The sequence below is a fragment of the Carassius gibelio genome, chromosome A5 (genome assembly GCF_023724105.1).
Source record: "Carassius gibelio isolate Cgi1373 ecotype wild population from Czech Republic chromosome A5, carGib1.2-hapl.c, whole genome shotgun sequence".
Classification (NCBI taxonomy): Eukaryota; Metazoa; Chordata; class Actinopteri; order Cypriniformes; family Cyprinidae; genus Carassius; species Carassius gibelio.
The window spans coordinates 36155675-36173077 of NC_068375.1; the positions used below are offsets into that span (position 1 = coordinate 36155675).

Below are 17403 nucleotides of genomic sequence, written 5' to 3' on the forward strand. Positions count from 1 at the left end.
CAACCATCACTGCAGCCCTCCACCAGTCGAGCTTTATGGCAGAGTGGCCCGATGGAAACCTCTCCCCAGTGCAAGACAGATGAAAGCCCTGAAGGATTATCTGGTCTGAGGAGACCAAGATAGAACTTTTGGCCTTAATTCTAAGTGGTATGTGTGGAGAAAAGCAGGCACTGCTCATTACCTGTCCAATACAGTCCTAACAGTGAAGCATGGTGGTGGCAGCATCATGCTGTGGGGGTGTTTTTCAGCTGCAGGGACAGGACGAAGGTTGCAATCGAGGGAAGGATGAATGCGGCCAAGTACAGGGATATCCTGGATGAAAACCTTCTCCAGAGTGCTCAGCACCTCAGACTGGGCCGAAGGTTCATCTTCCAACAAGCCAATTACCCTAAGCACACAGCTAAAAAAAGGAGTGGCTTCACAACAACTTCGTGACTGTTCTTGAATGGCCCTGCCAGAGCCCTTACTTAAACCCAATTGAGCATCTCTGGAGACACCTGAAAATGGCTCTCCACCAACATTTAACATCCAACCTGACAGAACTGGAGCGGATCTGCGAGGAGGAAAGGCCGAGGATCCCCAAATCCGGTTATGAAAAACTTGTTGCATCTTTCTCAAAAAGACTCATGGCTGTGTTAGATCAAAAGGGTGCTTCTACTAAAGCAAAGGGTCTGAATCCTTAGAATCATGGGATTATTTCAGTTTTTCTTTTTTAAGAAATGTGCAAAAATGTCAACAATTCTGTGTTTTTCTGTCAATATGGGGTGCTGTGTGTACATTGAAAAATTTTGGCAAATGGCTGCAATATAACAAAGAGTGAAAAATTTAAGGGTCGTCTGAATTCTTTCTGTACCCACTGTAACTGGTCGGTGTTAACATTCACAGTAGAAAAAAAATAGCAAAATGTCTGAAGTTATCATCATCTATAGTGCATAATTTCATCCAAAGATTCAGAGAATCTGGAACAATCTCTGTGCGTAAGGGTCAAGGCCAGAAAACCATACTGGATGCCCGGACTAAAGAGGACATGGACAACCCAAGCTGTTATCTGCGCTCCATTCAGAAGCCTGCATCTCTGATGGTATGGGGTTGTATGAGTGCATGTGGCATGGGCAGCTTACACATCTGGAAAGGCACCATCAATGCTGAAAGGTATATCCAAGTTCTAGAACATATGCTCCCATCCAGACGTTATCTCTTTCAGGGAAGACCTTGCATTTTCCAACATGACAATCCCAAACCTACTGCGTCAATTACTTTACTTTTATTGATATGTCAACAATTACAATTTTGCAAAAACTGTCATTTGTTTCTTATTTTCTTAGAAAGCAGAGGTTACACTCTCTTTGTGAAAAAAAAAAAAATATTTAAAACATTTGCTTTCAAAAGTCACTGTCTAAAATTCAAGAAAGAATTACAAAAAATCTTTTAGAAGGATGTTTGTTTTTGTGAACATAAAGTTGCATGAGTGAATAGTTTAATTGGACATTTTCACCACAGAAAGATAAGGCTCTAATGAGAGAAGGAAAACCATCATTCAAGAGCAAACCTGGTTCTCGATGTTCACACATTTTTATTCTTGTAAATAGTATTCTTTTATCAATTACTGACAACAATAAAATGTTTTTACATTTTCTGCTCATTCGGCACAAACTATAGTATGGGCCCAAAAAAGTTGTGGATATAAACCTCTTTTCAAACCATATATTAATCAGACGTATTGGTAACATGAACTGCATATGCATGTAAAACAGATGCATCATTAATTTGTGACATATAGAATTAATAACTAATAAAGAATTAACTTAAAGAATTAACTGCTGTGAATAAAGACTGAGTAAAGAGTTGATTTTTCACAATTTAGCTGTGAACTTCTCCCTTAATTGATAGACAACAGAGTGAGCTTCATCAAAGGAGTCCGAGAGCGCTGACTGGACTCGACTCCTCCAGCTCAGAAGTTTGGGTCTGTCCTTCAGAACGTCCCTCCCACTACACAAGGGCTGAAAGAGACGATCAAATGGACTGATGTAGACTCATGTGCATGCAGAATTGTGCATTAAGTATTCAATTCTGTCTAAATGAAGGATGCATAACAGCCTCTAAATGCAATTAACCTCACAGTATGTTCAGCTTACCTGCATGAGCTCACAAACTGCTAACAGGTCAGCCAATGAGATGTCGTCCCCGCACAGGAAGGCCTGTCTCTTCAGAAACATGTTTTCTAGCATGTCCAGTGTGCCATCCAGGTCTGCCAGCGCCTTTTCAAACTTCACAGGATTTTTCGGCTGTCCCATCATTGGAAATATAACCTGTACAGGAAAAGAAGTCAAAATAAATAAACTCACTGCTTAAAATTTCGTGTCAACTAGCCACATTTTAAACACTACCTCTTGCAGGAAAACTGTGGCAGCATGTATACGTGTGTTCATATGATGCCAGGCTGTGTACTCATCCACTCGGGCTCTCTTCTCTGGTAGTTTGGGATACCAGTGATCAGGGACATTGTAGGTTGTTGCCAGATACTTCAATATGGCATCACTGTCACCAAGAAGAGTTAATAATAGAAACAACAATTCAAATTTCACATATTAAAAAACTACTACTCCTACTAATAGCAATCATTTCAAATTATAAAATGACAGATGTCCAAATTTTATTTTAAACAAAGGTTTCCTCTTTTTACAAGTACAATACCTTTCAGTAAGGATGAATCCATTGTCGTCCAACACTGGCACTTTTTGCATGGGGTTGAGTTTGGTGAACTCGGGTGTTTTCTGCTGCCCTACAGTTCCATGGTGAAAATTAATTTAAGATGAAGTTTAAATAATACAATGCATACAAAGTTCTGAAACAAATATAGAAGGGCAATGCAAATCTGTAGGACAACCTTTGTACAGTCTTGGATTCAAGCCATCTGGACTTTTACCAATGCACACTGCACTGCTTCCACTGAACTATACACTGACAAAAATGAAGCTCACCTTTTCGTAATGCAATGAGTTCCACCGTATGTGGTATTTTGTTGTGTTTAAGGAATATAAGTAGAGCCCTGCATGGCTGCGACAAGAGGTCTAAGTACGCTTTCACAGCCTGTCTGCCAGCCATAGTCAACCAACTGTAGGCGGGTTCCCCTTTAGACTGAAACAACACTCCTGCTTTGACAAGCGTCACTTCTCTATAGTCCAATCACAAGCTGCTTAAGAAAAACGACACAAAGGTGCCTTCCTTCAAAGCGCGTATAGTGGATCACAAACGCTAAATTAAAACGCCGGGACTGAAAAACAATAGCTATGCGCTTTTGTAATCTTGATAAGATTAAATATTTAGGGTAGTTGGGGGGGGGGGGGGGGTCACGTAATTCTAAACGATTGATTGGTCGATCCGTTTTAGCGCTGAGTAAAACAACACATATCACGTGAAAGGTGAAAACGCGTTTGACGTTTTTACAGCTGTGCTCTAGTAGCATGTAACGCGTAACGATTTTCCTCTGATTAATGACACGCTGGAAATCAAATAAAAGGTTTTTCAGAAAGAAAGAAAAAAAGGTAAACCTTTAAAATATCTTAAGTTTGTTAAGTATAAAAGATGTTGTGAAAAGAACTGTGAAAACTACTACTAGGGGAGTGCGGGGCAGGGTTAGTTGTAACACACGTGGTTTGAATATTTCCACTCAATATTTTAAGTATTGTTACCATATCAAGGAATAAAGAGGGGAAAAAATGCGGGTAAAAAAGATTTTAAAAAATCTTTTGACGATATCGCTGAATATGTATTTTACCATAGTACTACAAATTCTGGCTTAAGTAAATTTTTTATCTCAGGTTTCTTTATTTATTTAAAATGAGACAAATCTGCTGTTATTTTAACCTCCAATCTGTTATTTATCAGTTCAGATAGTTTTTAATAACCAGTTTTAAATTCCTCTTGTGCAGATGGGGCACTTTGTAACACTGCGTTACAAATGTGTTATTCTATAACAATAGCGATGTAAAGAACAACAGGTTAATAAACACTGCAGTCGATGTTTAGTCAGTTTAATGTTTAGAAATTATTAGTCAAAACATGTAATGCATTTTTTCTCATTTATGTGGTTCCAAGCATTGATTGCAATGAGTTCATTGTCAGAATCTAAAATCAGATTATTTTTAATTCTTTAAAAAAAACATTATTTTATTAAAAATATATATATTATTTTATCTTATTAACAAAATATTTTTAGTTTGTCATGTATATATATTTTTTTCAAAACGTATACACTGTAATTGTGAAACAAAGCAACATATTTACACTAGACAAGTGTAAAATTACTGTGTATATAAAAAAAAATTATATTCTTAACCCCATGTGGATGTACACACTGGGTTGTACTGAGAAAGTCAAAAAGTGTTACTTTGTTCTTTGTTCTCTCCTACTACTATAAGAAGAAAAAAACATATATATTGTCATCATTTTCTCAAATTGTTTGTTGACTTTAAAATTAAGTGAATTCAAGCTTGATTCAAGCTGTGGTTTTTAGTGCTTTTAATGTATCTGCAAACTTTAAGAATGTTAAGAATAAAAAATACATGACTGTGAAAGATACAAACATTACCTTTATTGCAAAAAAAAAAAAGAATGAATTGTTGTTGACAAATAAATTTAAGCATGATTCATTCCGTGATTTCACGAGATGTTTCTTGCTTAAGACTATAATATTGATCCATTTTACAGAATTAGAAATAAAAAGTCATTACAGAAACCAGTATCATACAAGTACACTTATTCTAATCATACTTTGTAGTATGACTGCATTGAAGTTTAATGATATTCATTTGTATAAAACACATACAAGAAGTAATTCTGTTGAAAGTAACTACTATGATATATGATCGTTTTGAAGACAAATAATATATAGTGTATATTGTCTTTGTCATAAAGATATTTTCCTGTTTTACATTTCCAAGTATTCTGGCACATTCATACATAAGTACACAGATATTATAAAGCCCTTTAAAATACAGTGCTTTGTGTATTGTGTGTGTTTTACAACGGCGTGGACAGTAGAGGGCCCTCAGTCCCATTGACAGCAATGAGCTTCTTTCTAGAGTGAAACTCGCTCTGAATCTCCAGAAAGGTCTTGTTCTTGGTTTCAGGAACCACAAAAAAGATGTAAGTTGCCACCAAGCAACATATAACAAGGAAAACAAGGAAGCAGTACTGCTTAAGTCCATTCTGAAAGAGATTGGCAAAGAAAAGTTTGTTAAAAACAAAACATTTAAATTCCACTATGTTTTTTTTTTATAATTAAAAGTAATTAACAAATATCATAATTTGATTGTTTTTACAGAATCTGCATGGTTAATAAGGTCCTGTATATCGGAGAAATGCAACTGCTATGTGAAACTAACCACCATATGTATGTGGGTAAAAGGAAAGAAGGTGCTGATATATACCACAATAAATGGAAAGATCATTCCAATGAAGAAGAAAGAGATCCAGTTGATTGAGCCACCGATCATGTACGCAGCAGGTCGATCGGTTTGGATAAATAGCTCTGTTGTTAAAATGTTTGTCACACCACCTACAGCACAAAGCACATTGATATTACTGATCAAACTAGTGTATATACCAGTGTTATATAGCCTAACAATACAAGTGTTGAGAGAGAGAAGTTTTTATTAATTTGCTGAAAATGTACTCACCCTCAGGTTATTCAAAAATTAGTTTCTTCATCAGAACATGTTAGAAGAAAATAAGCATTACATCGAATGCTCACTGATGTATCCTATGCAGTGAATGGGTGCCATCAGAATGAGAGTCCAAACAACTGATAAATGCATCACAATAACCGACAAGGAATCCACATGATTCCAGTCATTGGACATGGTCTATAGAGGGGTTAATATGAGCTAGACTGCTCTTAGACCAGTGGGCTCTACACTCTTAAAGATAAAGGTGCCTCAGAAGGTTCTTCACAGAATGCCATAGAAGAACCATTTTTGGTTCTACAAAGAACCATTCAGTCAAAGGCTCTTTAAAGAACCATCTCTTTCTTGCCTTTTGTATAATCTGAAGAACCTTCTTCCACCACAAAGGAACCTTTATGAAACAGAAACGTTCTTCAGATGTTTTTTTTATGGAATAAGACAAAAAGGTTCTTCTATGGCATCATGAAGCACCTTTATTTTTAAGATATTATGTTCCACCTTGCACTGTCTGTGACGTGTGCAGAGAAAAGAGGAGTTAAAGACCTCTTTCCATGTTTCGTCGTCAATGACGGCACTAATGTCTTGGGACCAAACAATGTGTAGGTTATCAGAGAAAATTATATTTACTAATTTAGAAATTGATCCTCTAGCACAAGGATCCACACCCATTATGGTGTCCAAATCTGAAGAAAAAGACAGTTGGAAAGTGTTTGTAAATATCTGAATAAAATTGCTTTTGGTCATATCAAACTGAGAGGTCAAGTGATCAAAAGAGGCAAAAACACCATTGATGTAAAGGTCACCAATAGAAACCGATCAAAGGCCTCTCCATTGGGCAAAAGCACTGTCCAAGATTGAAAAGGATTGGAATATATGAGGGATAATAAAGGGGTATTATAAAGACCAAAATAGTGCAGGTACAGATTTGACTGTTTTTTACAATTTAATTATCTGAATATTTCATTGGCGCCTTTGTACATTTGAACATTTTGAAGAGCCAGACCAGCCTATTTTTTTTTTCTGAAGAATGCCTTTTCAAATCCTTGCATTTTTTTCCCACCACTACTACTACTACTAAATAAGTATAAAAAATTGAAAGTAAGTTCATCTTAATTTAGTTAACCAGGGATAGAGGGAGGAGGCAACAGTGATTGAAATCCTGTGTAAAATGAGTAACTAACGGGACAAAGTGTCATCGGTCCCTCTTCCCTGTGGTGTAATAAGGCTGAAAAGTTTCTTTTGTCAAATATAAAATTTAGCTAATAACCTGAAATTAGGCCAAAATCTGCTAAGACAATAAAAACCAAAGGTACGGAGGTACCAGGGTGAGACACGTATAACAAGAGATCATCTGCATTTACAGATAGCTTATGCTCTAACCCTCTCCTCTGCTTGCCAGCCATTGTACTGAATCTTAAAGTAGTTGCCAAAGGCACAATAGCTATTGCAAATAGCAGAAGGGAGAATGTGCTGCCCTGTCTAGTCCTGTGATCAAGGGAGAAATACTTAATAGTTATTATTTGTTTGCACACAGGCCATGGGAGATGTGTATAAAAGCCTAATCCAAGCTTTAAATCGATCAGGAAAAACAAATTTATTCCGTGTGTAAAACAAATAGCTCCACTCATCACCATTGGAGATAACTAATTCTGGAGATATAAACAGTAAACAATATTCAAAAGCCAGCTAAGATTACGAAAAGAGTGTCTATTTTTAAAAACCCTGTTTTGTCTGGTGAAATTATGGTTGGAAGAACAGTCTAATAATTGAATATCAGAACAAAGTAAAGATATGGGGCCATAGCTGCTGCACTGAGAAGGATCTTTATCTTTCTTCAGCATAAGGGAAATAATAACCTGCCGTAAAGAGTGAGGGAAGATACCTGAAATGTAGGACTCATTAAACGTTAAGCAAAAGAGTTGATCATTTATCAGAAAAGGCCTTTAAAAATTTAGCAGGGAAGCCATCAGGCCCTGGGCATTTGCCATTTTGCATTAGACTAAGAGAGGTCTTCATTTTGTCCAATGTACAATAAGTGGAGCCACCAAATCAGAATCAATACGAGGCACATTTAGGAAACGGAAAGTGTTATCGAATTGCACATCTTCAACTGTATATAAAGGAGGTATATAAAGTAGCATAAAAGTCTTGTTAGTGGAATAACTGAAGACAAGGTGGAGGTGGAGATTTTAGTAATAAAGTGTGAAATAAAAAATATTCAAGGCTGCTGATAGTAAAATCAAGTCTACTGAGTTTACTGTTAGTCCGAGCTCTGGATGAAGTTGTTGATTTAAGTTCTGAAACAGAAGCCAACCATTTCTTTCCACTTTTTGGAAGTAGGATTCACAGTCTAGCAGGGTAGAGAAGCTCAGGCTTGAGTCCGCATTTGTAGAGTGATGGCTTCACATCCTTATACTCACCATGACGTTTTAAAACCTCAGGGCAGAATCCTCTAAGGTATGAATCTTGTGGCCATCATACAGCTTTTGTGAGATTCACAGATGGCCAAGTCCTTAACTTGAAAGCGATTAAATCACAGAATGATGGGTCGTGGTCTCTGCCCTGTGTGGGTTTTGGTGCAAGGCTATGATGAGTTCCGTCCAGCTTCGGTGACGAGGGTAACACCTAGGAACCAGGCACATTGACCAGAAGTTGAGAGAAAAAGCCATCAGATGCAGCCCGTTGACTGACCAAATACTATAGAATACTCAAGATGTATCACTGGTGTAGTTTTGAATGAGAAAAAATGCAGCGCTCAATATGGTTGCTCTTTCAAAGGAAGCCCTGCCTTCTGAATAAAAGAGCCAATCGTAAAACGCTATTATGTCACTGAAGTCCCGGGTGCTATAGAAACAGTCAGCGTCCTGGAGACGTGCACTTAAGAGTGAAAAAAGCTTACAAATAAGCTTTTTAACACTATTTGAGCGAAAGAAACAACATTTATGAGATAGTTGTTGTCAGATATCATTGGTGATTTCAAACATGAAATTTCATCGTAAGCTTAGCGAACAGTTTGGGAGAATTTGATGTTTACCCATAAAATAGAGATAGGAACTGCACTTGCATGCCAAGAGGTGTTTCAAAGATGGCCATCAAGTGAAATGACTTGCCCTTGAGGTTCTTTGGGTTGACTCAGGTAAGCTCAGTGCTCTGTGGCTGCGGCTCTCAAGATCTGAGACTTTAGCCTTAAGTCACTAATTATCCTTCTGAAGCCTCGAACATGTAGCTTTGACTTGTTCAAGCTCCTGACTGATGTCTGTAGTGCTGGACTCGAGGTTACCGATGCAAAGATCACGATCAGCCATGGATTAATTGTTATCTAGTTTGGCTGTCACACTTTCCAAAGATGCTTTGAAATTTGTCTGAAGTTTATAAGACAAAACTAAGAAGTTTTTGGGAGCGAACTGTGCACACATCTACTCCTCAGACTCCATTACCAGAACCTCTGGACTTTCATTCTGATGGCACCCATTCACTGCAGAGGATCCATTGGTGAGCAAGTGATGTAATACTACATTTCTCCAAATCTGTTCCAATGAAGCAATGAACCGATTTTGGCAGGCCTGAGGTTGAGAACATTTTCATCCAATTAAAATTTTTGTGTTAAAACATTCATATAGGTGTAATTTTACTTCTTTGCTTTCTTTTTTACTCATTCATTCACCTGGTCCAAGGCCAAAACTGAGAATGAAGGCAAAAACACAGATCATACTGAGGTAGGGAACCCAAGGGCTGGACTCCTGTGAGGAAAAAAACACCAAATAAACATCACTAAATCTGCATACATTCAAATATTAGAAAATTGAGATCACAAACTTTATGCCATTTTTCAGCATAACCCCGTAAGTATGATTCTAATAGTTTATGCTAGCAACATAATGAAATATTGCTACAATGCACAAAATAAATATGAGGAAAAACAGCAGGTATTAGGTCACTAGACCTGAAAAGTGAGGGCGATGGTGAAACAGACACAGCACACACTCATGAGAGAGTATCCACCAATAATCAGAGCTCTTCTTCCCAAAGATTCAATCAGAAGACCCTGAAACACACAACATCAGTTTGAATGAACTGGGAACTGACTCAGGCTGAATAATGACATTACAGTCTTCGGTGCAGCTTACATGTGAATTGAACTTGCTTCATAAATTGTGGACTTTACACAAGTATTGCACTAAATCTGAACCAAAACTGAACTGACGGAAGCTGAATAATGACACTATTGGCTTTTTAGAACTTTGAAGAATTTGAATTTGTCTCAAATTTGAAGTTTTCTTCATTGATTGTTATTTTCCTGTTTATTACTGTGAAGCTGCTTTGAAGCAATGTGTATTGTATAAAACAATAGAAATAAAGGTGACCTGACACAACAAAAAAATACCTTTCAAAATCTGGCTCAACATTTAATTTTCAAAAATTTCCATGCACTATGCAATTTAGCCAAGTGGTACATGTTTCTGGATCAGAAGTCATTGGCCAAACAATTTATCTGGCCATAATTTACAGTATAAGCCTCCCAATTAAAGTTCTATGTCATAGTATTGCTTTATTTATGTCAAGTATACAAATTTGCACAGGTAATGGTAAATTCCAGACTTACACACGTCAGTGCAGTGATGCATTCACAAGCTCCAGTTCCCACTGTAGCGTACGGAATCTTGTCAGCTGGAATCCCAGCCTGGGTGAACACATAGTCTGCATAGAAATAGATCTAATGGGAGAGACAAACATATATCAGCAATGCAATACACTAGATATGAAATGTGACAGTTGCACAGTAATAATAAAGATATTATTTCGTATAATAATAATAATAAACACACCTTTCCACCACTGAGTTGAACAGTTGTCTCATTGCATGTTCCATTATTTTTATTTTATTTTTATTTATTGTTAATGCTAAAAAAAAAAATTCAATTAAAATAAATGTCAAGTTCCCATCCAAAATCTGTTTTTTTGTCTTTTATTTATTATTTTTATTTTTTTAATACCATTAAAAATGTGTGCAAATTTTCGTGAACAATGATTATTTTCTGACCGCACCATTAGACGATTTAGTTACAGTTTATTTTTTGAACATATGTAGCCTTTGAAAAGCACTTTAAGTTGATATGTTGATATAAACTAAAGTTTGAATCTAATTTAGATTTAAATCTAATAACAAATTATAACAAACCTTTTACAGAAATATGAATTTCTGCTATCTAATGGTTTGATGTTTCCGCTAATCCAATGAAATGTATATATTTAATTAAAAGGATTCGAAATGTCTAAATAATGTTTGCGTCTGCTGCACATTCTTCACCAATGGCTTTGCCATTTTACTAGAGGATCTCACATGACACTTAATAAAAGCTTTTAAGTATGTGTGCAAAATCACTTTCATGCCCATTATAGAGAATCATGAGCGTGATTATACAACATTCCTATCAACCAATCAGAATTGAGAGATAACTTTTCAGGAAATATCTGTTTTAGGCTTACCATCAGGGTAAGGTGCTATAACACCCTTATTAATCAGCTATCATTTCCCACTGATTTTAGGAATAAATTATGGGTAGGGTTAGGTTTAGGGGTAGGGAATGGGTTAAGTCTATATTTTTGAACAATAATGTTGATCCAGGATCATCAAAAGATGTTGATCCAGGAACATGTCTTACTTGGCAAAATTACGGCGACCCCCATTATAGGAGCTCAAGTAAAAGTCACAGCATCAATGTAAAAATCTGATTGAGTGCTTTTTTCCTTGCTTTAATAATCGTTTGCTCTGAGAAAAGATCAGGGTTTAATCCACAGCAGGTCGATCACATGCCATCTTGGCAGGAAGGGCTGTTGTTTTTTTTAAGAGAGCACACAAGACTAATCTAAGCCCCTAATGTGAACTTGTTGTTTCTGGGTGTCTGAGTGAGATACACACCGCATTGATGCCATTGAGTTGCTGGGACGTGTGAATTACGAAGAGGGTAAGGAGTTGCCAGCGAAGACTAGTGTCCGAAAAAAGCTCCCAGGGCTTTTTAGGTTTAATGCCGATAGCGCTGTCCCTCTCTCTCTCCATATCCTCCTTCTCTCCATGGTACTTATCCTGGCCATGGAACCACATTAGAGCTGAAAGAAAGTGGCAAAGGGCATAACATTCCTTTACTCACGAGATTCTCTTCTCCTCGCTTCTTTAGTTGGTTACAGTTCAGCGGGTTGGATTTATCTCCCTGCAGAATGCTCACATCATGACATCCGTTCAAGTGTGATCACTTCAATGAGATTTTACGCTTCAGTCTTTAAACACTCTGATTTTGTGGTTATACGCAGTCGAGATGACAACACCATCTTTCTTTCAATGGAATCATGAGTTTAAATGTGACTTGTGACCTTATACTTGCCAGAAAAACAGATAAAACTTTTTTTGCCTAGTCATTTTCATAGTGGTCGGTTAACCTGGGTTGTTGAGTAATTATTTCTATCTTCAACGATTTATTTATTGAAATATACCGTTCAATCTTACCTGACACTGTTTCGGAATTATCACATTTTGTTTTTTTGAAAAGTTCTACTTTAAAAAAAATACATAAAAATTCTCCCTCGCTTGATTCTGACATTTAACAAATGCAAAAAAAAATATGTTAATATTTATTGATCTAAAACAGAAAAAGTTTACTCTGATTTAATGCATGACAGTAAAGAAATACAAGTTTTTGTGTTTTTTTTTTCTGAAGTGTATGTAAATATCTGGTTTCAACTGTATATCCGACCACATCCTAGAACACCTTTAATTAAATATTATTTTGCAATTGTAAATGTAGTTATTAAACCATGCTGTACCCTTTTTGCAAGCAACGTCATCTCCGCGGTCGATGAGCAGGTAGCGAGGGCTCTCGGGGAACCAGGGCAGAGTCAGCAGCTGCATTATGGCTGGAATACAGACGGTGGACAAGAGGATGGGCCAGTACTCCTCCTTACCTAACAACTCACTAACACACAGACAAAAACACACAAAATATGAGTCTTAACATCTTTACTTGATATCCTCTGGTGTCTACATGTAGGAATCTATGCCATTTCACCATGTTGAGATCAAACAAGTTTTGACTCTCCTCGTATTCTTTACAGTATATGTTTTATTTCTTACTTGAGACCAATCACTTGTCCTGTTAGGATCCCTCCGGTGATGAAAATGGAAGTTCCCATTGCCATGGCACCACGCAGAGCTCTAGGTGCGATCTCACCAATATACAAAGGCTGCACACATATTCCGATACCTGTCATTCAAAAAAGATGTCAGTTAGGAGATTTCTTCCAAAAAAATTATACTGAGCCCAAACATTTGCACAGTGGTGTATAATGTTCATGGAATCATAATATAAAACTGCTTGACCATGTGCTTGAAAACTTGAGATACCTGCATTTACTCCCGTCAAGAAGCGTCCAATGATTAAAAGCTCAAAAGTGTTGGAGGGATAGCTCAAGCCCATGAATAAAGCAGCCAACAGAGCAAAGACGTTGTTGAACAATAGTGTCCCTTTCCTGATAAAAAAATAAATAATAAGTGATTGATTTGATCCCCCAGTCTTGCACGTTTGGTCACATCCTTTATATATTTTCTGTGCAGAGTTTTTGACTTCAATTCACCTTCCAAATCTGATGGCTAGAGTTCCGCCCACCGACGCTCCCACGAGTCCACCGAGAGTGAATATGGACACTATGGTGGACCAGAGGAGCGTGAGCACCTGTGTGGAGATTTCAGTGTTGTAGCGCTCAGTCCATGTCTGATTAATGAAGTTCTGCACAGCCTGATAGGAAACACACAAGTGATTAAAAAAAATGCTGTCTTGCATAGGAAAGGTCAGCTTTAACTTGGATAATAGTAACATGAACATAAATAGAACAAAGACACATTTTTTTTTAATATCTTCTTTCATGTTCCTTAGAAGAAAGCAATTATTAGTGGGTCTGTTACTAATTTAAGGTAAAGTATGAGCATTGTGAAACATGGTTAACAATGACCCTGGGTTAATGATTAAGGCAAAACCAATGTGTTTTCATGCACTGGTCAGTTTTGAGATTGTTGCCTATTTTGCTTCCATAATTGCAACTAGTGGAAAGAAAACATCCAAAATATACATATAGCCCTAGTTTTACAGAAAATGCTTAGGCTTAGTCCCAGACTAAAATGCATGTGTTAACTGACAGAAACTTGCACTGACATATCTTAAAATATGATGCACGCAGAATTTATACAAAATTTTATAAGGCACTTTTATAAAAGAGACCTTGAGATCCTTGGCCTAATTCTGGCTTAACCTACATTCTCTGTGAAACCAGGCCTTAGTGTTTATTTTATTATAATTCATGGAGAATTACAATAGATTTCAAATAAATTACATATCTTCAAAAACAGTTGTTGTTTTTTTTCATGCAGTCAGAAGTTTTCGCTTAAGTAGCACTTTCATACATCAAAATTTAGGTTTATTGGTTTTGTCTAAATAATATTCACCTGAATTATATTACAATTTATTGCTGAAAACATGGTTCTGGCTTTTAACAGTATATTCTGATTTATGGAGTGATAAGAAGAGATCCAGTCTGTGAAAACTGTAATATGTCGGGAAAATTAAACAAGAATATTGAACCTGGCATTATGCAATGTTCAGATTTGGGTTCTGGAAATGTATCAACATTATTCTATATTTAATTATACAGTGCCTCATTTTAATATTTAAACAACATTTCAGAAAAAGTTACAATTAATGTACTGTAATTAATTAACTGTGAAGTGTGGTGGTATTGATTACAGATGTCAAAATTGTAGTTTTATTATATTTACATGTGGTGTATTGACTATGTAAAAAACAAAAAAAAACAAAAAAAAAACACCTGTGTTCAAAACCCAAATATGGGTTTAGGATTCACTTTTTTTTTATTTATACATGTTTGGGTCAGTCTAGCAAAAATGTGCCATAGACCAAAATCCATATCCATGTGATATATTAACTATCTAAAGAGTTCAGGTAACTTAGTCTGATGAGCTAGTGCAATAATAACTCACAAAAATACATTACACACATGCATGCTGCACTGAACTTAATGTGACTAATGCATATTGCAAAAAAATCTGCTCTAGATGTAAATACTTAAGTAAAGTGATAAGAATAATCAATGCACACTTTTCTTACCTTGGTAGGTGAATTTATGATAGATATATTGTATCCATACTGAAACGTCCCACCAATGCCAGCCGCACAGACAGCTAGAAGAAGAGACTTACTGGGAACCTGTAGAAATCATGTTCAAAAGCAATTTTGATTTAAACTCATCATTAATAACTAATATTTTTACTGGTTAAGAGTAAAGACAGAGAAACCTCAGGACTGCAACAGCAGAAGTACTCGAACAATGAAGAGTTGTGAAATTATGTAATATGCAAAAATATATGTGCACTTAAAATATGTGCATATAAAAGATGCAGGAAATATTACAGTCAACTTCATGTTCATAACTGTTCATTAAAGGTGATGAATGGTACATTATATTAATACTTATTTTTAAAAATAATAATACAAATGTTAAATAAATAATAAAAGTAATTAAATAATTTCTGTATTTTAATCAAAAATAATAATAGAAACAACAATAATATTATATAGTATTTAAAAATATATATTTCATAAAAATGATTTATTTTAAACATACCTTTATTTGTTGAGCCGGTTCTTTGAAGTCTTTAAGTAAAGGTTGATATTCTCTAAGCTCTCCATTGTCTTTGTCCATTTTTGAAAAATATTTAAACATTTTTACTTATTATTCCAAATGCCTCTTAATCACGGATTCAGTCTATCTATGAAATGCAAACTCATCCTAAGACAGAACTGTTCTTAGAGCTCTAGATAAGGTGCATAACAGATATACTAGCAGGAATACAATCGTGCTGTTGTTGATTGCATGACCAGTGAAAACTGCATGCGTTCAGAGTTAATTCAGGATGAAATTCCATTTAGAGCCATGAAGAAGCTCTGTAGGGTATTTTTGTCTTTTAACACATGCATGTCAATTGCTTTCCCATGTTCAGTCCTGTGGATAATGCACCGTATGTGGTGGACTGTAAATTTAAAAGTCAAACGAAAGCTTACCTTTCTTCTTAAAGCTGTAGACTCTTCTGGGCCATTCATTTTAAGTGCATTCATTTAGAGCAACATTTAAAGTTAAGAGTGATAAAGAACTGAGCTATTCCATCATGCTTTCTAGGTCTCCCTGCAAAGATTAACTTTGAAGGGTGGTTGGTCTGTGTGCAGTCATTAGTGTAATCATAAGCTCCAGTTGACCACAACTTTACAATTACCTTATAGGCACAGATTCAGAGTTATTAATGTAAGATGTTGCAATTATAGTCGGATAGTCATCTAATGGTTATTTGTAATTATAATACTTCATGCTAGTTGGCAGTTCTTTGTGAGCAGAAATATTCAGTTATATCAAGCATTGTGCTGCTTGGCCTTTGATCACAAAGAGCACATTGTTGCTGTTTCAGTCAAGTGACCTGCAGAGCCCATAAGCCTCTTTCTGATTCACTAGAAAAATCAACCAGTTTGGAGGTCTCTGAACAAACCAGTGTCATCGTTTTATTAAAAAATTGTCGGATGGTAGGCTTATGTTATATAGGTCAATAAATTATTAAAATGCATGAGACAGAAGGAAAGCTTGTGTTGCCTCACTAAACTCAAATGTTCTGTTCAAGCTCCTAGTGGCCTTGTTTAGATATGAACTGTTCAGTAGAACTAGCAATACATTCATTGACCACAGGAGGGCAGATCTTTGAAGAGAAATCACTCTCTTTCTTTTCTTTTGAAATGAACAAAATGTTATTAACTTTTAATTAGTTTATTATTAACTTAACAATCAGCCCCAATAATGATTATAAGCAGCCCGAAAAGAAAGAGCACCGACCACTAGAACAGTTTTTTCCCCCTTAGGATAAATTCAGGCTAAACTATTGAATAAACTAAACTTCCATACATTGTCCATTATAACTGAAACATTTATAAATAGCATCTGAAAATTTAACTTTTGTAAACTACATAAGCTGTATATTGTAAAAGAAAAAAAAATCATGAAAACATTTATATATTTTTTTTCTCCATATTTCTTCTAATGTATTGTATTGCATTATTTTCTCATATTAGAGTTATATTTAATCTCTACTGAGTAATTCCTATGTGGGCATGTCTGCACTATGTATTTTTTCAGGATGTCTGTACTTTATTCTGCACTGGAAGCTATATAGACAAATTCCTTGTGTGTAAACATAATTGCCAATAAAGCTCTTTCTGACTTTAAACTTCCGAAAAATTTCGTTTCACTTGGTACTTGTATCGACATAATGGCCTATCGACATTTACAGATATGATGCCCCCCACCCCCAATGCAAATTTTAATTTCTTATTTTGAATTTATGAACATATTTAGAATTAATATTTATTTGTTTTCCACTGACTTAAAGAATTTTAATTCTTTAATGGCTGTAGCCTAAAGAACAACAGTAAAGTCGAGAACGCATATCTGTTGTTAAAAAACATATTTGGTGTAAAAGCTAGTCTTATTTTTAAATATTAGATGTATGAGATATTTCTATTCGATTATTTTTGTTTTGTAACTGCAAATTTAAACAACTTAAAATCATTTAGTTATAATATAGTGAGTGTGTGTGTGGTTTCATTTTGTTTCG

General features: G+C 35.8%; 2 protein-coding genes across 3 annotated transcripts; both read right to left on the reverse strand.

The window, feature by feature from the left end:
- Window positions 1-1242: 1242 nt before the first annotated feature.
- LOC128014238 (glutathione S-transferase theta-3) lies at window positions 1243-3282 on the reverse strand. The gene is made up of 5 exons (XM_052597645.1): window positions 2982-3282; window positions 2695-2782; window positions 2388-2538; window positions 2136-2309; window positions 1243-2000 (listed from the first exon to the last, which is right to left on the reverse strand). Exons 1-5 carry the CDS (start codon window positions 3103-3105, stop codon window positions 1854-1856), a joined length of 684 nt encoding a protein of 227 aa, XP_052453605.1. The 5' UTR covers window positions 3106-3282; the 3' UTR covers window positions 1243-1853.
- Window positions 3283-4574: 1292 nt separating this feature from the next.
- LOC128014249 (solute carrier family 2, facilitated glucose transporter member 11-like) lies at window positions 4575-15934 on the reverse strand. Of its 2 annotated transcripts, none has more exons than XM_052597665.1 (12): window positions 15812-15934; window positions 14858-14956; window positions 13314-13474; window positions 13084-13208; window positions 12814-12943; window positions 12507-12655; window positions 11608-11795; window positions 10291-10401; window positions 9631-9732; window positions 9352-9427; window positions 5433-5560; window positions 4575-5211 (listed from the first exon to the last, which is right to left on the reverse strand). In XM_052597665.1, the coding sequence occupies exons 1-12, from the start codon at window positions 15863-15865 to the stop codon at window positions 5023-5025; spliced, it is 1512 nt and encodes a 503-aa protein (XP_052453625.1). In that variant the 5' UTR covers window positions 15866-15934; the 3' UTR covers window positions 4575-5022. The 2 variants fall into 2 exon arrangements, with proteins under 2 accessions (XP_052453625.1, XP_052453614.1); XM_052597654.1 differs by lacking the exon at window positions 15812-15934 and adding an exon at window positions 15375-15757.
- Between the last annotated feature and the right edge of the window lie 1469 nt (window positions 15935-17403).